A 24580-nucleotide genomic window follows, 5' to 3' on the forward strand; every position below is an offset into this window, starting at 1 on the left:
GACCAATAGCGGCGGTAGCCCCTGTGACATAGTAAGGGCAAGTGGCCGTCCGCCATTTTGATTACTGGCAGCCGATGGCCCTTTGCCCTTACTATGTCACAGGGGCTACCGCCACCATTGGTCGACCCCAGTGACATGGTGAGGGCAAAGGGCCGTCGGCGCCATTTTGACTACTGGCAGCCGACAGCCCAAGTCCAGGAGATCGCTCCCGGACCGCTCCTGGACCCCCGCTGGACCACCAGGGACTTTTGGCAGGTCGTGGGGGGGGGGGGGTCAGGAGGGTGGGGGCTTTTGTTAGTTTTACTTCTTTATTAAAGATTTGTCTGCGAGCCAAATGCAGCCATCAAAAGAGCCACATCTGGCTCGCGAGCCATAGGTTCCCGACCCCTGGGTTAGATGTACAGCAAATGGAGGCTTACCATTTTGGAGCCAGTGTTGTTCGAGCGGGACTCTCGCAGACCCACCCAGCAGTCTGGATCCGGGTACGTACAGGGAAAGGAAAATTGGTTCTTACCTGCAAATTTTCATTCCTGTAGTACAGATGCCCGCCCACTAATCGGTTGGAGGATGTAGAAGAAGAGCCCGCTCGAACTGATCTATGTTCTATAATGGTTTTTCCTGAAGAGAGGTATATGTCTGTCCTATTCGTTTACAGCTGATTTTGGTAGTTTCTTTTTCAAAGTTCTGTGTTTTCACCCTCTGCTCGTTTGGGGGGGGAGGGGGGGGATAGAGGTTTGGTTAATTCATGAGTATTTTATCTATAAAGTGATTTCTGCTTGGGTATGAACAAATACTGAGGAGCAGCAGGTGGCTCACCAGGTTAAGAGAGGGCGCTCTCGAAGTTTTTCACTGTCTCCATCTGCTGGAAGGGAGGCAAAACCCAGCAGTCTGAACTGATCTGTGGTACTACAGGAACAAAAATTAGCAAGTAAGAACCAATTTTCCTTTAGTTTCTGCAACCCTTGATATGAATCTGGGTCACCTTGTTTGGTACATAAATTGATATGATTTCCTTCACTTACTCACTACTGACTGTGGAAAGTTGGCCATGCTCTCACCTTTTGGATCTGCTGCAGCCACTGAATTGTTTTGCCATGGCATTTCCTCATCCCAAACTCTGGTTTTACTTGATTAGCCTATATCATGGCTGTTAGACCATTTAGAGATTTCCTTAGACATTAGTGAAAAGTATAGTGAAAAAATTATAAAAAGTCAGGTAAGGCCATTCACCGCTACCCTTCCTTAGGAATCATGTGACCTTTTGGCATGCTTTAGGCATGATTGAGATGGTTACGAAAAGGGTTGTGAGATTAGGTGAAAGACACAGAGGGGGAAGATTGTGTTGGTATAAGTATGGGAATGTATATGTCCTTTTGCCCAGAGAAAAAGACAACTGAGCAGGCTGGATGAACCAATTTGTCCTTATCTGTTGTCATCTACTATATTACTATGAAAATGTGACAGGTTGTTGAAGAAAGATTATTGGGTATGGTGATGTAGAGCCAGGAAAGTGTGCTTATTGCCAGGAAGATTTTTTTTTTTTTTTTTTTTGCAATGCTGCAGAATTGTTTATAAATGTAGGATTTCATTTGTAATGGATTATTTTTCTTACCACGTTTGGGTTAATTTAGGCAGTTAGAATGTTAAATTTGCACATTTGTCTTTCAGCTTAAATAACTATTTAACTATGACACTATCAGGGTTAGTTATATGGAATCTAAAAATCACTGAATATCCTATTGTAATTATTACTGTGTCAGGATAAATTATTTGAAGTTTCAGTAATGAACAATTTCTGTTGTCCTTGGACATTGTTAAAGATTACTGATCATTGATCAGTACTGCATGATGTGTTGACTATGTGCCAATGGACTTAAATATGCAGTCTCACAATGCTATCTGGCAAATCACTATCTCATGATTTCATGCTTCCATTTTGAGATTTTTTAAAACCTTTTTAGTAACCCGGTATCCTTTCAACGTAAGAATACTGCTGTAATTATATTTAGGGAAAATTGGTGGTTTGCTGTGTTCTTCTTTTAGGTAGGAGCACTATTTGTTTTGCCTTGCAGTGTGAGCAGCATACCTATTCCACCACCCATCCAACTTAGCACAAGAAAATGGAAAGAATACATGGCAAGAAAACCAAAAGTCATCAGTGGTAAGTGAAGTCATTTAGTATGATGATGATATATCATCTAAGTGAAATTTAGAAATATCCTAGCGTGTAGCAGATGGGCTCAGGACCAATGGGTATAGTGTACTCCTGATAGCAGTTGGAGACGGAGTCAGATTTCAATCTGACACCAGCCTACATATACCTGTGCAGGAAGCTCTGCTCTTCAGTATTTCTCCATCTCCTTAGCAGTTTGGGACACTGCACAGCGTTAGAAAATCCAAACCAAAGAAGAAAGAAAATCTTACCTCTACAAGACGAGCCCCGCTCTCTTGTGGTGATTCCTAAGGGTCCCTCCCCCAGTCGAATTCCTGAGATGATTTCCGAGATCCCTCAGAGGTAAGCCTCGGTCCGGTAGCCAGTTCCTGGCATGGACTTAGCCACCTGAGTGGCTGACAGGCAGTGGGTGCAATACCGAGCGCAGCAGTGAAGGTATTCCCCCTTCCCCCCCCCCCCCCCCCCCCCCCCCCGCAGCCGGAGACCGCCCGGCACAAGACCAGGAAGCGCCGAGACAAGGTAAGGTAGAAAACTTTATTTAAGTCTCTGGTCTCCAAGGCTCGGTGAGCCGCACAGATCGCCATCCGGCGTCTGTCCCATCGGGTTGAGCAGTCCCATCCAGGCTAGGCCCTGGTCAGATGCGAGGGTCCTTCCATATGGATACCCTCCGGGGGGGGTCACCATCTTGCCCACATGGTCGTCGGCGCCATTTCCCCCCTTTGATCGCCGTATTGTCTGCACAACTGAGCTGGGCGCACAAACTACTTGTGTGCGCAGCGGCACACGCATCTGTGCCGTGTGCACAGCGGCACGCGAATCTCACTAAGCACAGGCCTGCACGCACATCTTCTGCAGCTTGCATACATAGCATCGGCACACCCGGAACACACAAATAAGCCGCCTGACGCGCGCACATACACGCATAGACTAGTTTGGAGCCACTCCACGTGCACAAATCATTGCACCGTCTGCCAAGAAAGCCAAGGGACAAGCCCTCTGCCCAGCCTGCCACCTTAGAGCTGCCCTGTGCCTGTAGTGCGAAGAGGCTTTGAGGGAACCGTCCCCTCCGCCAGTAGAGGAATCAGACTCCACCAATGACAGTACACTGAACCTCTCTATCCCTGGCTCGGGCCCTCCTCCGATGAGTTTCTCTGGGAACACTGCTGGATTCAATATAGACCCAGGAACCTTTTCCTGGGTGGAATTCTTCAAAGGGCTGCAAACCTTCGTCCAGGCGCAATCGGTGCCACCTGTGACACAGCCACAGTCTCCACCAGAAGAGCAAAACCTTCCAGGCCCCTCTTGACCCTGAGATGTGCCTCCTGGGCAAAAGCCTCCCCTTAGGGGACACAGACACCTCGGAGGAAGAGCCAGACTCCCTAGAGAAAGAGGCAATCCCTCCAGGAACAGAACCATGATGCGTTTCTTCTCCAAAGACGAGTTATCAGATCTCGTGTCTCTGAGCCTGATGACGCTGGCCATCCCAGGCACAAGCACCGCAGCGGAGCCAAAGACGAACCCTGTTTTGGTCGGGCTCGGTCAGGCCTCACGCCATTTCTCAATGCTCCAGGCCGTTCAACAACTGATTGACCTAGTATGGAATGCCCCGGAGGCCAGCTTCAAAGGATGGCGGGCCCTAGAAGCTCTATACCCCCCTGGAACCCTCAGCCAAAGAACTCTTGGGGTTCCCCAAAGTGGACGCTATGGTCTGCGCAGTCTCAAAGCCCACCACCATTCCAGTCGAAGGAGGAGCTGCACTCAAGGATGCCCAGGACAGACGTCAAGAATCCATCCTTAAACAGTCATTTGATGTTGCAGCTATGTCCCTGCAGATTGCTGCGTGCTGCGCCGTGGTGACACATGCCTGCTTGTCGCTGTCCAGGGACGCAACCATGTCCGTCGAAACATTAGAACTGGTGATATCTTTCCTCATGGATGCGACCTCAGCCAGGGGCGTCTCATCCATAGTGGCAGCCAGAAGGCAACTCTGGCTCCGAAGTTGGTCAGCCGATGCGACTTCCAAGACTAAACTCACGAGAATGTCCTTTAAAGGAGCCCTCCTGCTCGGAAGCGAACTGGAGAAGTTAGCCGATAAATGGGGCGAATCCCCAGTACCTCGGCTACTGGAGGACAGGAACAAAAGAAACCAACGCCCCTCTCCCCGAAGATCCAAGGCCTTACAAAAACATGCACCAAGCACCTCGTCCCACAGGCAGGGGCCAGTCCTTTCGGAACAGACACAACAAGAGGGGAACTGGCTCAGGTCCAGGCCGCAGCCGCACCCCACAATGAGAATCAATAGACCCATCCACAGGATGAAGCCATAGGGGGCAGGATTGCCCCATTCTACCAAAGATGGATCAAGATAACTTCGGACAAGTGGGTCCTAACCATCATTCGAGAGGGATACTACCTGGACTTCCACAGTATCTCTCCAGACAAATTTATAAAATCACCGTGCCACTCCCCCCTCCAAGAGGACGGCAGTGGAAACCACACTGACAAAACTACTCGCCCTAAGGGCGATAATACCGGTGTCCATGCACCAACAAATTACTGGGCACTATTCCATCTATTTTATCGTCCCCAAGAAAGAGGGAACGTTTCGGCCCATCCTGGACCTCAAGTCCGTCAATCACTACTTGAGGGTACCACACTTCCGCATGAAAACCCTATGCTCGGTCATAAGGGCAGTACAGCCAGGAGAATTTCTGACCTCTCTGGATCTGTCAGAAGCCTACCTCCACATCCCGGTCCATCTCGACCATCAGCGCTTTCTACGCTTCGCGATACTGGACCATCACTACCAGTTCCGGCGCTACCCTTCGGACTAGCTACTGCCCGTCAGACGTTCACCAAAATCATGGTGGTTGTGGCGGTGAAACTGAGGAAAGAAGGAATCCTCGTACATCCATATCTGGACGATTGGCTGATAAGGGCAAAATCTCCAGAGGAAAGTTACCAGGCGACCACCAGAGTCAAGAATCTACTGCAGAATCTCGGGTGGGTCGTCAACACAACCAAGAGCTGCCTGCACCCTTCCCAATCACTAGAATACCTGGGAGTCCGGTTCGACACCAAACAAGACAAGGTCGTTCTTCTCCCTACAAGGAGAAGAAACTAATGGACTAGTTGTGAAACCTATTGACATGTTTTCGCCCCAAGGTATGGGACTACCTCCAAGTGGTCGGCCTCATGACATCCACACTAGAAGTCGTCCCTTGGGCAAGAGCCGACATGCGACCACTACAACGTTCCTTACTGTCATGATGGAACCCAATGTCCCAGAACTACTCCGTTCGCCTCCAGCTACCGGCAGAAGTTCGGACCCAGCTCCATTGGTTGCTACAAGAAGACCACCGGAGCAAGGGAGTAAGCCTATCCCCACCGACCTGGGTCTTGCTCACTATGGATGCGAGCCTACGAGGATGGGGAGCCCACTGCCAGGAACTGACGGCCCAGGGGAAATGGGAAAAGGAAGAGTCAGGATGGAACATCAACCGACTGGAAGCCCGGGCAGTCAGACTAGCCTGCCTTCGATTCAGTCACAGACTCCAGGGCGAATCTGTCAGTCATGTCGGTCAACACCACAACAGTTGCCTACATCTACCACCAGAGAGGAACCAGAAGCCAATAGGTGTCCCTGGAAATAGACCCTCTAATGGCATGGGCGGAAGCAAACCTACAAGGGATCTCGGCTGCCCACATTGCGGGTAAAGACGTCACTGCGGATTACCTCAGCAGAGAGAGTCTAGACCCGGGGGAATGGATGCTGTCGACCACAGCCCTCCAGTTGATGGTAGACCACTGGGGAACACTTTCCAAGGATCTTCTGGCAACTCTTTCCAACGCCCAAGTTCCCAGGTTCTTCAGCCGCAGACGAGAACTACAATCCCAGGGAATCGATGCCCTCGTCCAGACCTGGCCACAGGAAGACCTGCTGTATGCCTTTCCCCCATGGCCACTACTGGACAGGATCATCCGCAAGATAGAACACCTCAAGGGGCTAGTACTTCTAGTAGTCCCGGACTGGCCAAGAAGGCCATGGTACGCAGAAATGCGAAGGCTTCTGTGTCTACCCCCACACAGGGACCTGCTCCAGCAAGGACCAATCCTCCATGAAGACCCAACTCGATTCTCTCTTACAGTCTGGCCATTGAGAGGACTCGCCTGAAGAAGAGCAGATACTCAGGGGCAGTGATTGACACCTTCCTCCGAGCAAACAAGTTTTCTACGTCTCTAACTTATATATGAATATGGAGAATATTCGAAGCCTGGTGTGAGGACTGCATCATCCTTCCACGGACAGTCAAAATCCCCATAATCCTAGAATTTCTGCAGGACGGCTTGAAGAAGGGGTTGTGTCTCAACTCCATTAAGGTTCAGATGGCCGTGCTGGCCTGCTTCAGAGCCAAAGTGGACGACATCAGTCTATCAGCCCATCCAGACGTTTCTCGTTTCCTGAGAAGGGTAAAACAAATCCGAACACCACTAAAGTGGCTGGTGCCCCTATGGAATCTCAATCTAGTACTAGACTTCCTGGCGGGAGCTTCCTTCAGACCTACACGCGGTCTGTCACTATGGCTCCTGACCTTGAAGACTGCATTCCTAGTGGCAATATGTTCAGTCCGTTGCATCTCTGAACTTCAGGCACTATCCTGTCGGGAAGCGATCCTTAGATTCACACCGGGATCCATACAGCTCCACACTGTCCCCGCCTTCCATTCAAAGGTGGTTTCTCATTTCCATCTAAACCAAACCATCTCGCTGCCATCTCCAGATGAGCATAAGGACTCTGAATACTCGCTCTTTCTTCGCCATCTGAACGTTGACAGACTCCTAGTCAGATACCTGGAAGGATCGGAATCTGTACGAAAGACGGACCACCTATTCGTCCTTCACGGCGGGAAGAAACAAGGGGAGGCGGCCTCGCGGGCAACCATAGCCCGCTGGATCAAAGAAGTAATCAAGGCAGCCTACGTAGAGGCAGGAAAGCCTCCACCCCTACAAGTCAAGGCCCATTCCACAAGGGACCAGGCAGTATCCTGGGCAGAAACCAAGATGCTGTCACCCGCCGAGATCTATTGGGCGGCAACGTGGTCCTCCATTCACACCTTCTCGAGGTGCTACTGCCTGGATGTTCAGGCCCAGGAGGACACAGTATTTGCAAGGGCAGTACTAAGTGGGCCACGGGCAGCCTCCCACCCGATTCAGGAGTAGCTTTTGTACATCCCATTGGTCCTGAGTCCATCTGCTACATGCTAGGAAATGGAGAAATTACTTACCTGATAATTTCGTTTTTCTTAGTGTAGACAGATGAACTCGGCATCCCGCCCACGGCTGCCCCAAAATCCGGAAACCTCGGGTGACAATCCCCGAGAGCAAGACAAGCATGGGTAAGCCATGTTTTACCTCTACTTTAAGACACCCATAGTTGCTGGGTGTCTGTGTTTTTCGGTTGAGTGCACTGGTGGTCTCCAGTTGGAAATAAGTTCAACTAGTCCAAGTTAATCAAGCTAGCCAAATTAATCAAGTTATTAAAACACACATATATCCACAATTGCTTTTCAAGGAGAATACTGAAGAGCAGAGCTTCCTACACGGGTATATGTAGGCTGACGTCAGATTGAAATCTGATCCGTCTCCAACTGTTATCAGGAGTACACTAAACCCATTGGTCCTGAGTCCCTGTCTACACTAAGGAAAACAAAATTATCAGGTAAGTAATTTCTCCATTATCAAAATTATACAATGAAAATGTCTTTCCTAACAATGCAGGGAAAATATTTAAGGTTTTATAGGCATGTTGGAACACCTTATGCACCTTTAGCATATGTCCATATGTGTCTCTTTCATCTGAACATGTGCAAGTAACACAAGCACCACAACTTTAAAATAATAAGGGCCAATATTCATGGAGAAAATGGGAGCCACTGAGCAACTGAATATGATAAAGGACAGACCTGATTTTCTTTCCCTTGCAGACCTCTAATTTTTTCCCACCCTCTCTTGTTTGCACAGACTTTAGTCAAGGCTCCTTACTGCTTGAGTGGTGCTGTTACCAGAAGGCAGTGTGGACTGAGTCAGCGTGCAGCCCCACATTCACAGGCACTGTAGTGTTGCTGCTGTCTCTGGGGGAGAGTGAGTGCAGGCCTCTTGACTGACTCGCTGCCTACTCATAATAGCACCATCAGAGCCAGGGGAGCCTTGAGGGCTGTTGGGGCAGGAGAGTAAGAATCAGTGACCAGGCAAAAGGGAGGGGATGGGAGGATATTGGAAGTATGTGGGAGGAGGGAGGGAGGTGCTGGGAGGGGAAGAGGAAATTGGAGGTCTTCCGGGTGAAGGGAGGATCTGAAATCCAGGTGGTTAGGTCTGAGAAGGTGAAGGTGAGGATGGCTCAGATTGGAGTAGAGATTGAGCCAAAGGATGGGATGACTGAGACTGTTGGTGGGTACTGGAGAGAGTGAGGATCATGCATGAGAGGGGAGAAAGGAATGAGGATTGAGCAGTAGGGGGCATGAAAGGACTGGGTATTGAATGCACACACACATGCATTTGGCAATATTGTAAACTCCATGGAGTATAGCTCTCCAATCTGGTTCTTCATTGTTGTGCTATTTCCATGAAAAATCTGGGTTTCTAAGATAGGTGATTTTACATGCTTAATTTATCTACTGCAAATTGCTATATTATGTGACAGTTTATGGAAATCTTAAGTACTGTACATCCAGCAGCAGCTTGTTCATGGTAAGTTGGTCTTTTTTGGTTGAAATGTAAATATGCTAGCAGCTGAAAATCATTATGCACTTTTTAGAATAATTTTGGCTAAAGATAATGGCCTTTTGGGTGTTCAATCAGTTTTATTTAGATGCAAGCTTTAAATGATGTGGGTGGTATGATTGTTACAGTTCAAATGTCAGAAACCCTTTTTAATTATGTGCAGATAGTATGGTTGTTCTAATTAGCTGGCTGGAAATCTTACATGGCAAATATAAAATATGAAACTCCCTTTTTAAACTAATGCAAAACTCTGAGCTAGTGTATAAAGTAAATCATACTAGTTATATACTATAGAAACATTTCAAATCTTTGCAACCTGCCAGTTTTCCTGCTAGCATTTACACACAAAAGAAGACTGACACACCCAGACAGCCTGGTGGGCTGTCTTCATGCATAACCCTAGTGAAATCCATGCAGTTTCTTTGCATTGGATTTTTATTTTAAATCTCTTAAGCTCCCCTCCCCCCCGAATTCTTAAAATATTCTTGGACATCTCTCTACCAAATGATTTTAACAAGAGACTCATTAGCTTAATAAGTGCCATGCCAGAATTCAAGCATGCATAGGACAAACAGAGAAGGTGCGGTAATGGCAAAGGAGCGAGATGACCAGAGATCAAATAGGATCTGTGATATGGGGCAAGTGGGCAGATTGCATGGACAAAGTCATCCTCATCGGCTGCCAACTTTTATTATGTATGTGGCTGTCAAAATAGGTCATAGGAGATGAAACATAATGTAGCCTTTGTTGCTACAATATTAGGAGTTTTGGAATGCTTAAGCATTCCACACCATCCAAATCTATAAAATGTTATCAGTTCTGGTATTGCTGGGTGAAACTAAGAAAAACAGATATTGGCAGATAAGTACCGCTTGGTCCACATGTTTTGCACATTTGTGCCTGCCTATTGCTCTCATGTCTTACTCTATTTGTAAGGCCTTCTCCTTACCTCTTGCTACTCAACTCCCTTTGTGTTTTTACTCTGCATGCCGAATCCTGAATTCTTTCTGTTCCTTTAACTAGAATTCCTTTCAGATCTTTATATTGATGGTATTAAGCCCTGTACCAGTATGATGATAGAAAAAAGGGGAATATTGGGCTAAAGTGTCTCTTTACATGAAGATAGTGGTTTCCTCTTAAACATGGGGATAGTGAAGCCATAGTCATATTTCATTTTAAATCATGTTTTTCCAAAAGATTCACAACTGAATTTTGTTCCCATTTGTTTAGTGCCATATGTTGAGATGAAAGGCGAGTTATGTACCTATTATCTCTTGATTCAAAGTAATAGCAGCGGAGAATGTCATGCTAAGTTGATTCATTCAGCCAATCAGATCAGTGGTGCAGCTGCTCTTGCACTAGTAAATGGAAGACTAAGAGAGAGAATGGATGACACAGAAACAAGTAAGACATTTCTAACACTACTTTGATTATAACTGAAATGTAGAGCTTGGGATAATCTTTTCAGAAGTCGTCATTATTGGGCAATATTGTTATTTGTTGATAGTATTAGTTCAGGAAAGAACTATCCTGGGCTTAGTTTATAAGCTGATGTTTGCCCACCTTTCTATAGGGAAACTGGCCTTTGTAAGGCAGTTTCCTACCCCCGCCCAAAATAAAAACCAACTTTTGAGCCATTTATCCATTTTCATTCCAGTTTGTGTCACAGGCCAGCCTGTGCTGCATGCTACCATGCAGAGAACCTGGGTGTGATTTATTGGTTAAGTCTTCCATTCCCTGAGAGCTTGCCAGGGCTGGAGTTACTAAAAAGGCAGTGCCCATAGTCTAAGGGAGGAGAGGGGGTCTTGGCCATCACTTGGTGATACCAAGTGGGCAAATTGAGGCTCATGATTGCATGGTTCTGGAAGGAGTCCTTGGTGTGTGGCCTCCAGTTGAGGACTGTCATTGCCAAGTGTGTTGAGAGCGCATATAAATTAGAGGAAAATTCCTTGAAAGTTGCAAATTAATGCTAATGGCACAATAGCCCCAGTGAAGCTGTTTCCAGTTGACCTTGAAGCCCAAAGGATCAGGAGGAAACTGCCAGACCAAAAACAAAATTTGTGCCACAGATAGTATAGCACGCAATAACTCTTTTCATGTTTCCTCAACACCCCTGACAGAAGCCTTTATTTTTATTTCCTATATAGGAAAATAGGCCAGCTGACATCTCAGGTAGGTCAGAGCATATGATGTCATCAAGAAATTTGTAAAGCTTTCTTATCATTAATTACTACCCATGGTCACCAGCTGAATCCATTTCTTGCCTAGATTCCTATAGGGAAAAAGTCTCTTAATGTTTAATGAGTGTGTTTTATTTATTTCAAATAATTTATTTACTGTTTGTTACAAAGAAATTCTCATAATGAATGCTCTCATAACCATGTGCAAATTTCTGTATTAAGGAATGAAACTGGTCATTTTAAAACGTTCATGTCTCCCTGCTAGTATTGCATGTAATACTGAACATACCACAAGAAAGTGTTGTTTTATTCCTATAAACTGAGCAATGAGTTGAAAGTCACAAATTAGTCATATACAATCAATTAAGCATCTCATTTTTAGAGTGATTTTTATGAGGAAATGATGATAAAGTTTAACTATGAAAACAAAATGAGTTTAAGCCATGGTTTGAATAAGGAATGAGATTTCCTAAATTTGTTTTCCAGGCAGGTAGTTATACTTTAAAATAATACCATATGTTTTATGTTTGTTGAGTTAGAAGTACTTTTAATGTTCTGAAAGGAGTCACAAGGGATTGACTAAAATTTGTTGTCATTTTCAGACATATGTAGGCTTTGCTGTGCATTATGGGAAATTGTCTTTAGGTTTACATTTCTCTTGATGTAAATACCACTGCTAGCCAGGAGAGAGTTAAGGGAAATGTACAGGCAAACTGAGTAGTGTTGCCATGCCACACAATTGTATATGTGATTCTTTTTGATAGTTATGAATGAGAGAGCGTGACATAGATTTGGTGGAGGTGTGGATGTATGTCACATACATGTCATGCAATTTCTAAAATTACTTAAAATTCAATAAACTGCACAAGTATATTTAACTGAGAAGAGATATTAATCGACAGTCATAAATACTGAAAGAAAAAATCTTGAAACCTCTAAGAATTGTGACATGAGCCATTAAGTGCGCATGGCAGTAGAAGGGGCCTGTATACTGCTGAAAGGAAAATGAGAACAGAAATGGATTACCATTTCATATCAAAATATAGGAGGAACAATGACTGCTCTCTATGCATTTATTTTTCTTATCCTGTGCATGCCTCCATGTCTTATTTATGCACTTACCTGTACACTTTGTATTTCTATCCCATCACAGACACAAACACAGGTATCTATTCTGTCAGAGACACACCCATGGAAAAGTAGCCCGCCTCCAATACCAGTGCATTGAGGCAGGCTACTTTTCCATGGGCCACCCTGTATTATATACCTTTCTGTAATTCAATTTTGGGTATGTATGTGCTGTATGTGTACTTGCCTTGATAATTGGATTTGCAATGGATTGGCACTGTGTAATCCCTTATTCTCCATGCATAAGCAGGATGGCAGTCTTCACAGTGGGTAACATCATTAAATGGAGCCTGGCATGGAACTGGGCACGTGCAGCATACTGTACTGTCAGGTATCCATGCAGGGCCCCTTCAGTCTTTTCCAGGCAACCTCCCAGTTGTAGATCTTTGCTGTCCCTGGCTCCTCCAGTATCCTGCCTGGCAGGAATCATTTACCTCATGGTCTGTCTTCTTCCCCCCTCAGTTCCTTAGGTAACTTTTTCAGACAATCTTGTAAGTTTCTGTTCTTGTTTTTTTGGGGGGGGGGCGGGGCATTCACACAGTATACCAGCATTGAGATTCAGAAGGAGCAATAATGTTTTCCAGGGGTATGGCGGTGTATCAGTGGCAGACATCTGGAACCCTTAGAAACAGCTGCAATTTCCAGGAATAAAATTAGGATGTGCTGTCCTCACCATGAGAATGCTTCAGGGACTTCACAGCTTTAGCTAGATTGCATTGACCTCATATTGTTCATAGATTTTGCTGCACTGGTTTTTTATTTGGTTTCGTGAATGGAGAAGTCTGCCAGCAGTTTTGAGGTGCCCCTCATGTGACAGGGTCATGTCTTTCATGAATCCCAATGATGGGACACCATGGCTGGACACATCTAAGAGTGTTGGGTTTGGACAACCATGACCTCTAAAGGGCATAGGTCCCAGCTTGACCTTATCAAAAAGTACTTTGGAAACTAAAAATCCTAATCATCTGTTTCATATGCCAGACAAGAAGCATCAGCATTAGTCTTCATGAATGCACGATGCTGTGAGTAGGGACTGTTTAGCTACAACTGTGAAGCCCCTGAAGCATTCTCATGGAGGAGAGAGCTCATCCTTATTTTGTTCCTGGAAATTTATGCAGACTGATGTCCAACTGATATTGGAGTCCCTACAGCTGCTTGGCAATTTAGTACTGATGTCTTTTTCCCAAAGGGAATAAACACTGAAGTCCATTGCACCAATGGATCGCCAGCCCATCATGGGAGGAAGCTTCCCATAGATGCAGTACAGTTTGTTCCGAAGCCCCCAACAGGCAAAAGCTCCTCTCTCTGAGGCTGTTTCTGCTAGGGTCCTCATCCCTGGCCTACCAGTTAGGCTCAAATTCAGAATACTTTTGAGGATACAGCTATAGATCTGATTTCTCTGCTTCATAGGAAGGGAAAAAATACCCGCCCGAGGACTTCAGTTATGCTGGATTTATGCAAAGAATGGCTAAGGCCATTCCATTTATTTTGCAGAAGGAGGATAATTAAGAACAAGATGGACATTATACAGTTTATAGACCCTCCTAAAGAGATTGTGGCAAACTTGGTGCATGAGATTTTCAAGTGGTAGATTTAGATTTTTTTTATATTCCGCTTTTCGGCACTTCAAAATGTACATCAAAGCAGATTACTATAGGTATTTCCCTATCCCCACAAGGTTTACAATCAAATTTTGTACCTGAGGCAACAGAGGGTAAAGTGACTTGCCCAAGGTCACAAGGAGCGACAGTGGGATTTGAATCCTGGTTTCCCACTGCTCTAACCATTAGGCTACTCCTCCCCCAGATCACAGAACAACATGCAATGCTTCTGTAGCTCTCCACGGCTTCTCCAGACCAGCCCTTGGAGGTACCCAAGCATGAGGCCGAAACGACACTTATATCTCCCCCCCCCCCCCCCTCAGTCCCTTCAGCAGCAGAGTCCTCATGACTGCTCTAGGCAACAGAAGGCCCTCAAGCCATAGCCAGCAATCCAGGCAATCTCTGGCACCTGTGCCAAAGGAGCTTCCAGTTAAGGATGGACTGAGACTTTACGTAAGCTGTTGCCCCAGAATAACTTTGGTCTCTTGGGTCCACAGCATAATCAAAAAGGGGTTCCACCAAATTCTACTTGGGGGAGTCTCATGAGGAGCTGTTGCAAAAAGAGCTGCTCTTTCTACTGGAGACAATGCGATTGAGCCTGTTCCACTAGGGGAAAGAGGGTGGGGATTTTGCTCAAAGTATTTCCTGACCCCAAAGACTTCATTCCATACTAGACCTAAAAAAGGAAAAGTTGAAGATTGTTTCCCTGGGTACCTTGATTCCCTTTCTTGGGAATGGGATGACTATGCTGTCTTGATCTGAAGGATGCTTATACCCAGAGAGATTTCCAGGTCACAGAAAATATGATTTCTAGTAGGATTGTCCATAGGACTTGAGATCTATCCCCTTCTTTTGTTTAACTATAAAAGACAAATACAGAAAAAGGGCTTGTTGCCACCAAATACAGTTTAGTTGACTCTTGGCTTTGTTTTGGTTTTCTTCTTTTTTCGTTTGGTTCAGACAGTGAGAACTGCCATCCTTTTGGTCCATTGAGAAAGCAGAGTTGCTTATTTCTAACAGGTGTTCTCCAAGGTCACCAGGATGTCAATCCTGCTCGCCTCCTCTTGAAGTAGGCTTGAATGGCAGAATGGCATGCTGTACATGCCCAGTAGCATGTTCAAAGTTATAGAAATTTTGAGATAAGTTAATAGCTGGGCTCCATCTGATAATGTCATCCACTTGCAATGACTGTGTCCTATGAGAACACCTGATACAGGTAAGCATCTCTGCTATGCATCATCATTGTACACTTTTCGTTTTCCTACTTGTTTACCCTGCATGCATGCAGCAACCTTCTAGTTTACATTATAAATACTTAGTTGATAGTTTGTTTAAATGTAAGTTAAATACTGAGATACCAAGCAGGGTAGTTGTCGATTGCTCCACTATGTGATTTAGCAGTTAAAAGAGCAAATGTGTTTTTAAAAAAGGCATTTTAATAATCTTCGCAGGGAATTGCACTGCTGATGTAATCCGTGGTCTCCCACAATTCCATGGAGATCAGGTTATGCAGAGAGAGAAGATGTTGGTTCATGCTCAGACTTCAGTTTTGAAGGAATGTTTACGTAAGTAGTGAAGCTAAGTAAACTACAAATAGATCTGGAATACATATGAAAGAATTTTATTTTAGAAAAATCTGAGCAATACTTGCTAAGTTAGAAATGGTAAGATTTAGACATTTATGTTCTCTCTTATATCATGTTCTTATCACAACTCAATGTGTGTAGCAGTATTCACAGATTTGTTGACCTCTGAGAGGAGCCACAGTGTGTACAGTGGAATAACTACCTCATTTCATGTAGGCTACCTTGACTGGAGTTTGAATTGGTGGCCCAGAGGTGACCATTCCCCTGACTAAACATGCAACACCAAAAAAAAGCACAAAACATTTTTTTAGTCTTTGCAGAGACTGCCAAGTAAAATCTAGAAAGATCTTACTTGGTACTCTTTTCTCGGTTTGAGGGGTATCTGAATCCCTAATAGAGATTGTAGGAGTTGAAAAATTTTACAAGTCAGACTTACCCACTCATAAACAGTACCAGAACTGTGCATCTTAGCTCAATACAGACATGACTATTCAAGATATGTATTTGAAATAAAAAGATCTATAAAATTCTAAGATACACATTATATAGTTATACTGTAAACATTTATCACTTTTTTTTTTCTTCTGGCCTTCCTAATGCTGCTTCGTTCCATGATTGGTAGCTTGGGAACCATTTAGCTTTTGTCCACACTGAACAATGTGTTTCGTGAGCCATTCACTAACTATACATGTTAACACTGCTACTATACCATAGCCCTGTTTACATAACACGGATACACAGATTCTCCAAGGACAAGCAGGATGGTAGTCCTCACATATGGGTGACATCAGATGGAGCCCGGCACGGAAAACTGAGCATGCCCAACATGCCGCTAACCATGCGTCCACGCGAGGTTCCTCTTCAGTCGCTTCCTTTCCGTGAAGCTTTCGCCACGCGGTCGTGGAGCTCATGCTTGTTTCTTTGCTTTATGAAGTTTTTTCATTGCCTGCGTTGCATCGGGGCCCTCTGCGTTTCTCAAGGTTTTTTCCCTACGGTCTCTGTAAGTTTCTTGGGTTCTCACGGCCAATTGCAGACTGTCGCCCTCACACCCCTCCCCCACCCACCCCATGGCCACTGGTCATCGACCACGTGCCGCGTTTTTTGCCATGGCGTTGTCCGGCTTTTGCTTACCCCCAGTGGCCCCGGACTATGTCCATCACAGATTCCCTCGAGGTCCATGTCCTCCACCTGGGGGCATCGCACGATGTCCATGGTTGCGATCTCTGTGCCCAGATGACCGCCCCCCCTCCTCCCCCCCCAAGGGTCGTCTGGCACGCTTGGACAAGATGGAGAAGTTGTTCAGCTCTTTAAAAAAAAATAAAATCGGATCTGTTAAGGCCGGGACTTCTACCCCGCTGGGGAAGGAAGTCCCGGCCTCAACCCCCTCAGGGCCACCTCCACTGTTGTTCCTCGGTCCCGAGGTAGGGGCAGGGGACTAAGTGCATTCGATGTCTTCCCGTTCTAGGTCAGGCTCTTCTCCGTCCCTGTTGGTTCCAGATAAAAACCGAGGTGAGTATCAGGAAAAGTCAAGGAAGCATCACCACCGCTCATCTTCCTCCCAAGTTGGCCTGTGGGCAGGCATCGACCGCATTGGTGCTTCCCCTGAAGTGGTCTCGTGTGGATGAAGCGACTCCCTCCAGTCCTTCCGAGGACTCCGGTGGCCTCTACTGGGCGCCGGTGGAGGGTTCGGTGTCTCCCCATGACTTGGACGCTCTGATTACACTGCCGCCGCCTCCTCAAGCCATTTTATCCTCTGCAGCTTTTGAGGAGGAGTTGGAGAAGCACGTGAGGTTGGGGGTCTCCTGGCCCTGTAGGGCATCGAGCCTCTGGTTCCACCAGGACAGTCACCGCCGCAGGAGCCATCTCCAATGGTGCTTGCGCCTCTCTTGGAAGGGCTGGATATATACTGCTTGGTGTATTGCCAAGATAGCCAGCTCCAATGCTCCAAGCCCCTTCACAGCCAAAGAGAGCATCGCTGCTACCACCACTGGTTTCCATTCCGGTGAGCAATTCCTCAGATAAGGAAGGGGCTGCGGGATCAGCGGCACTCTGCTTGCACACAGTGCCCCGCCACCCTCCGGCTCTCCCAGGGGCCTTGGGACTGATACCTTCAGTACCATTGGTGCCCCCTACGCTTCCGAAGCCGATGGATCCATTGGTACTCATGCAGCCCCTAGTTCTTCCGGTGCCCTCAGTTCCCTCTTCGATTCTGACAGGGCCTGCTTAAGGCACAGTTGCTTGCTCGGCCCCCAGCATCTCCAGATGTGCAAAGTGAAGGGAAGGCATCCTTTCCCTCCATGGAGGGAATAGGAGGATTTGCCCTCTGAGCCTGCTCTTCCGGAGGAGTGGTGGAAATCTGCCCCAGAGGATCCCTCCTTCACTGGGTTTAAGGCCATGGTGGGATCGGTGCCTTTCCAGCTATTAAAGGAGCAGGACTCTCAGCACAAGATGCTGGGGATCCTGCAATTCCTGGATGCCCCAAAGGAGGTGATGGCTGTCCTAGTCATGACATCTTTAAGGAGCTGGTAGCCTGACTCTGGAAACACCCTAATTCCGTTCTGTCTGTGAATTGCAAAATGGACACAGTTTATCTGGTCCAGCCTACCACTTGGTTCAAATGCAGACAGCTCCCTCACCAACTGGTGGTAGTGGAAGCAGCCTTGAAGGCGAAGAGGCTTCATACCTGTCCCTCAGCCCTCTGGGCCGAAAGCATAGAGTTCTCGACGCTCTCGGATGCCGCATGTTTCAAGGATTGCTTGTTACCAACTCTATATGAGTAAGTACTGCAGGAACCTCTGGAAACAAGCCCAGGATTTGGGGGAAAGCCTTCAGATTCAGGAAGAATTTCGGAGAGTAGTGCAGCAAGGCCTAGAATGAGCTAAACACAAGGTTCGTTCTGCATACGACATGTTTGAGACTGCCATGAGAATTGCTGCAGCAGGAATTGAGACTTGCTCTATGACTTGGCTATGCTCCTCTGATCTGTGCCTTGAGGTCCAGGACCGCCTGACAGATTTGCCTTGTATGTGTAAAAACCTGTTCGGAGACGGGATTAAAGAGGCGATGGCACAACTGAAGGACTATCATGAGAACCTTCAACAGTTGTCAGCCAGTACTTCCGACACCCAACCTCCCAGCAAGAAGTCCCCTAGCCACTATCCAAGGTGGCCCTTTTACCAGCCGTGCAAGTACTACCCACTAGTCTCTAGATCAAGACCTCAACGGCCTCTGGCAAGATCGAGGACGCAGCAACCCTCCTACACCCCGTCCGACTCCAGCCCTGCCGCAGAACCCTGTTGTGGGATTTTGACTGGCAACCCTGGAGCATGAGCCAGCCTCCCCTGCCCCCCATGGTGTTGACTCCCCAGTGGGGGGCCAACTGCAGTTATTCACAGACCGATGGTCTTCAATTACATTGGACCTCTGGGTGCTATCCATTGTGCGCCAGGGATACAGATTGCATTTCCAACAAGTTCTACTCCACTCTCCGTGTCCACGGTGGAAAGAAGTAGGGAACCTACAGATACTTCGAGTAGAGCTCTCTGCCCGCTTAATGGCTTGGGCAGTTGAACCAGTTCCGCTAAGCCAGCAGGGTGATGGGTTCTCCTCCAGGTATTTCCTGATTCCCAAGAAAACTGGTGGCCTTCGGCCCATTCTGGATATGAGGGTGTTAAACCGGTTTCTGGTCAGAGAAAAGTTCAAAATGGTCATATTGGGCACCTTGATTCCCCTCCTCAAGGTGGGAGACTGGCTTTGCTCCCTCAATCTCAGATACATATGCCCATATCCCCATTTCTCCTGTGGATCAAAGATACCGACAATTACCGGTAGAAGGGAAACACTACCGGTACCAGGTGCTGCCCTTCAGCCTTGCGTCCGCACCCTATGTTTTCACCAGATGCCGGGCAGTAATCTGGGCCTATCTTCGGAGGTGAGGGGTTCATGTTTTCCTTTACCTCAACGATTGGCTTATCGAGCGACTCCAGGCCAGGGGCACAGAGTGCCCTGCGAGTCACCATCCGAGTCGTGGAAAATCTGGGTTTTCTTTCAACTATCTGAAATCCCATCTCCAGCCATAGTTACAACTGGACTTCACTGGGGCCAGGCTGGACACTGTCCACAAAAAGGCTTTTCTATCTCGAGACAGGGTGGAGATTCTTGTTGCGCTCACTCAAGTAGTTTCCAGTTGCTCCCATGTCTCAGCGCAACTGTTCCTCAGACTGCTGGTTCATATGGCGGCAACGGTGCACGTTATGCCATTTGCTCGGCTTCACATGCGCAGGGCTTGGTGGACATTATGCTCCCAATGGTGTCAAGTCACCCAGGATCATTGGGCTAGTGTCCTAATTATCACTTCCTGTTGGCAACACCATCAAATTTGGAAAATGGGATGCCTGTGAGGACATTGTCCGCCTCCCCGGGGCGGCAATGTCCTCACAGACTCCTTGATTCAGGTCTTCTGGTCACCCAGGATCATTGGGCTAGTGTCCTAATTATCACTTCCTGTTGGCAACACCATCAAATTTGGAAAAGGGGATGCCTGTGAGGACATTGTCCGCCTCCCCGGGGCGGCAATGTCCTCACAGACTCCTTGATTCAGGTCTTCTGGCCTCACGATCTGGTCACCCAGGATCATTGGGCTAGTGTCCTAATTATCACTTCCTGTTGGCAACACCATCAAATTTGGAAAAGGGGATGCCTGTGAGGACATTGTCCGCCTCCCTGGGGCAGACAATGTCCTCACAGACTCCTTGATTCAGGTCTTCTGGCCTCACGAGTGGTCCCTCAATCAAGAGGTAGCTAACCACATCTTTTGCTTGTGGGGGACCCCAGACATGGACCTCTTTGCTTCGCCAGAGTACAAGAAAATGAATCATTTCTGCCTCCTGGGCCAGACGAGCAGAGGATTGGTGTCTGATGCCTTTTCACTTCACTGGGGCACCGGGCTTCTGTACGCTTACCCTCCCTTTCTGCTCATCTCAAAAAAATTCCAAAAACTCCAACAGAACCAGGGTACCGTGATCCTGGTTGCTCCCTTTTGGCCTTGCCGGGTCTGGTTCCCACTACTACGGGAGTTGGCCTCATGCTCCCCTGATCCAGTTGGGGACTGTTCCGGACCTAATCTCCCAGGACACACTCCGCCACCCAAACCTCCAAGCCCTGTCTCTCACGGCTTGGATATTGATCGGGTGACTGTCTAAGCTCTGGGTCTTTTGGAGAATGTATCTCGAGGCCTTTTGGAGTCTAGAAAACATTCCACGAGAAAATCCTACAAACTCAAGTGGAAGTGGTTTTTGGCTTGGTGTGTGGAGCATGGTTTGGATCCCTTCTCTTGTTCCACACCAAACATTTTGGACTACCTGTTGCACCTCTCCAAATCTGGGTTCACCTTAGTGCCACTGGGGCATACCATCAGGGGAGGGATGGGTGCCTCCATTTCCACCCATCCGCTTGTGGGGCAGTTCATGACAGGCTTGTTACAACTTAAGCCCACCACTCAGCTGCCAACATCGTCCTGACTTAGCTCATGAAGGCTCTGTTTGAACCCTTGCGATCCTGCGACTTGAAATACCTATCCTGGAAGGTCATCTTCTTGATTGTGGTTACTTCAGTGCCTAGGGTTAGTGAGCTGCAACCTCTGGTGTCGTTACCCCCTTATACAAAATTTGTCATAAGTTGGTCTTGCATACGCACCCAAATTTCCTTCCTAAGGTGGTCACAGAATTCCATCTTAGTCCATTGTGTTGCTTTCCTTTTTCTCCAAGACTGCATGCTCACTAGGGTGAACGGGCACTGCACACTAGATTTTAAAAGGGCTCTGGCCTTTTACTTGGAACGGATGGCACCTCAATGCCTGTCCACTCAGCTTTTTTGTCTCCTTAGAGACGGGCAGTATCTAAGCAGGCTTTATCCCATTGGCTTGCAGATTGTTTTTTCCTTCTTCTATGCTCAAACAGGCTTATAGCTTGAGGGTCACATCAAGGCTCATTCCGTTTGAGCCACGTCAGTTTTGGTGGCTCTCTTGCATGCCGTCCCCATTCACAAGATTTGCAGAGCGGCAACCTGGAGTTCCCTCCACCCGTTCACCTCGCATTATTGCCTGGATAAGGATGGCCGGCAGGACAATTGTTGTCTCCGTAATCTTTCAGCCATGAATCCCAACTCTCTCTCTCCATGGGTCCTATCCTTGGTGCTCCTCTGCTTATTGCAGCTCTAGTTGTTGTGTACATTGACACCTGTCAATGTACACTTGTCCTTGGAGAAAGCAGAGTTGCTTACATGTAAAAGGTGTTCTCCAAGGACAGCAGGAAGTTAGTCCTCACGAAACCCACCTGCCACCCCGCAGAGTTGGGTTTCTCTCGGTTTATTTTATTTTTTGCGAACTCTGTTACAAGACTGAAGAGGGACCCCTGCATGGACATGTGGTTAGCGGCATGTTGGGCATGCTCTGTGTGCCAGTCAAAGTTTCTACAATCTTTGTCAAAAGTTTTCCGTGCCGGGCTCCTTCTGATGATGTCGCCCATGTGTGAGGACTGCCAGCCTGCTGTCCTTGGAAAACACCTGTTACAGATAAGCAACTCTGCTTAACTTAAAGCAGAAGGAAACAAGCAAGGAATAAAAGCTATTACATAAAATAAATATATATGTATATGCTAAATGTGTATCTAAACAAGTTTTAGTATATGAACTTGAAAAGGAAAAATCTATTTCCAATAATTTTTTTTCAATTAATAACATCTTTAGTTTGCGGTGTGACCGCTGCTTTGCACAATATTGAGCTACATGAGCTTTTTACATGATTTTCTTCTCTAGGAGGCATTTCTTCCAGTTTATAGCAGACTGTGGGTTTGCAAAACATTGGGATTTGAGTGATACCTGCTATTTTCCTCTCAAGAAACAGTAACTGAGACGTCTGCCTTTGCCTCCCTTCAGCTCAGTGGTGGGACTACTGGGATAGTTTTGGCATTTGGTATTTACAGTACGATTGCATTGTAAATTGAGAAGATATAAAGTTCCTGTTTGGCTCTATGCTTAAATTACTTGATTCTACCACTTAAGTGTTTTGAATATTGATTGGGTAAATGTCTTGTAGGAACATGCTGGGAGATAGTTTCTAAATGATGTATAAATGACCACTTCATGAAGAAGCTTATCCTGGAAGCATTGAGAGGGCAAATACTCTAGATCTAATCATCTGGAACAAGAGGATAATGGTGATGGGGCTGCTGCAAGAGTAATCATAACCTTAAATTTAGCATAATCATTGAAGGGAGGACATTAAGAAAAACTACTGCAGTAGGATTTAACTTTAAATAAGGAGAATATGATAAAATGAAGGCTTAGAAAAAAAAAAACTAAAAAAGAGCAGTTGAAAAGGTTAAAAGTTTGAATGAGGCATGGCTGCTATTTAAAAACATCTTGGAAGCCCAGGATAGATGGATAGATAGAATGAAGACTAAATCTCTGCCAGCATGCTTAAATGGTGCAGTGAATTATGCCAAAAGGGTATCTTTCAAAAACTGGAAAGCAGACCCAAATGAAGAAAATAGGAAAGAACATAAGCACTGGCAAGTTAGATGTAAAACATTAATAAGGCAGGCCAAAAGAGAATTTGAAAAGAAGCTTACCAGAGAGGCAAAATAAAAACTTTTCAAAGTATATTTGAAGCAAGATGTGTGCAAGGGGGTCATTTGGACAGCTAGATGACCAAGGGGTAAAGGGATATTCATGGAAGACAAGGCCATAGCAGAAAAAGTAAATTATTACTTTACTCAGACAGATATCAGGAGATACTTACACCGAACACATTCTTTCAGGGTAATGATTGAGGAACTGAAGCAAATCATGGTAAACCATGTAACAGAGCAAATTGATAAATTAGAGAATAACACATCATAGGAGAGGATAATATAAATCTTGAATTCTGAAATAAAAAATGGAATTGCAAACTTAGTAACAACCTCCAAATTTTCATTCAAATTAGCTAGGGTAACTGAGGATTGGAGGATAGCCAACAAAATGCCCATTTTTGAAAAGGGTTCTAGCGGTGATCCAGGAATCTAGACTGGTGAGTTTGACATCTGGCAAAATCATAGAAGCTATTCAGCAGAACAAAATTAGTCATCTGGATAGCCATGGATTTAATAATAGGAAGTCTTGTCTTACAAATCAGAGGTTGTTTTTTTTTTTGTTTTTTTTTGAAAGGGTTAATAAGCATGTAGACAAGGGGGAGTTGGTTGGCTATTGCAGGAGTGGCCAACTCCGGTCCTAGCATGCAAATTTATCTCATGCATATTTATTGTGGGTATCCTGAAAACCAGGCCTGTTTATGGCTCTTGAGAACTGGAGTTGGCCACACCTGATATATTGTGTCTGGAATTTCCAACAGCATTTGACAGAGTTCCTCATGAGACTCATCAGTTGAAGGATATCCTTTTGTGGATTAAGAACTGGCTAAAAGATAGTAAACACAAGGATCTGAACTGGGACTGGTGCGTTTTAATGTATTTATAAATGATCTGGAAAAGGGAGTGATGAGTAATTATCAAATTAGCTGATGACACACAATTATTCAAAGTGGTTAAATCATGAGCAGATTGAGGAAATTCAAGAGTTCCTTGTGAGATTGTGTATGTAAATGGCAGATTAAATTTAATGTGGACAAATGCAGAGTAATGCGTATAGGGAATAATAGCTCCAACAATATTTATATGATGCTGGGTTCTGTATTAGGTGTCACCGCCCAGGAAAAGAATCTTGGAATCATGGTGGACAATTATTTAAATTCTCAGCTCGGTATGCAGCGGTGCTCAAAAAGCAAATAGAATGTTTTTGCTTTTGTAAGGAAAAGAATGGAAAATGGACGATATCGATTCCACCTGGAGTATTGTGTGCAGTTCTGGTTGCCCTCTCTCAAACCAGATATCACAAAACTAGAAAAGGTACATAAAAGGATGACAAAATGTATTTTTTTTTTTATTCTGCCTTACAGGCACTTCAGAGTGGATTACATTCAGGCACTGAGGATTTCCCTGTCCCCAGATGGCTTACAATGTGTTCATACCTGAAGCAATGGAAAGTGAAGTGTCTAACCCAAAATCTGAGTATCAGTGGGATTTGAATCCTGCCTTA

The 24580-nt window shown here is 46.0% G+C and overlaps 1 protein-coding gene across 2 annotated transcripts in view; it reads left to right on the top strand.

The window, feature by feature from the left end:
* MTBP (MDM2 binding protein) overlaps nucleotides 1-24580 on the top strand; it is a 194276-nt gene that overhangs the window by 81962 nt on the left and 87734 nt on the right. For both annotated transcript variants that reach the window (XM_029591956.1, XM_029591955.1), the window contains exons 11-13: nucleotides 2044-2161; nucleotides 10184-10357; nucleotides 15314-15427. In XM_029591956.1, coding sequence (XP_029447816.1) covers nucleotides 2044-2161; nucleotides 10184-10357; nucleotides 15314-15427 — 406 coding nt within the window. The remainder of the gene's footprint in view (nucleotides 1-2043; nucleotides 2162-10183; nucleotides 10358-15313; nucleotides 15428-24580) is intronic.

The sequence above is a fragment of the Rhinatrema bivittatum genome, chromosome 2 (assembly GCF_901001135.1).
Source record: "Rhinatrema bivittatum chromosome 2, aRhiBiv1.1, whole genome shotgun sequence".
Lineage (NCBI taxonomy): Eukaryota > Metazoa > Chordata > Amphibia > Gymnophiona > Rhinatrematidae > Rhinatrema > Rhinatrema bivittatum.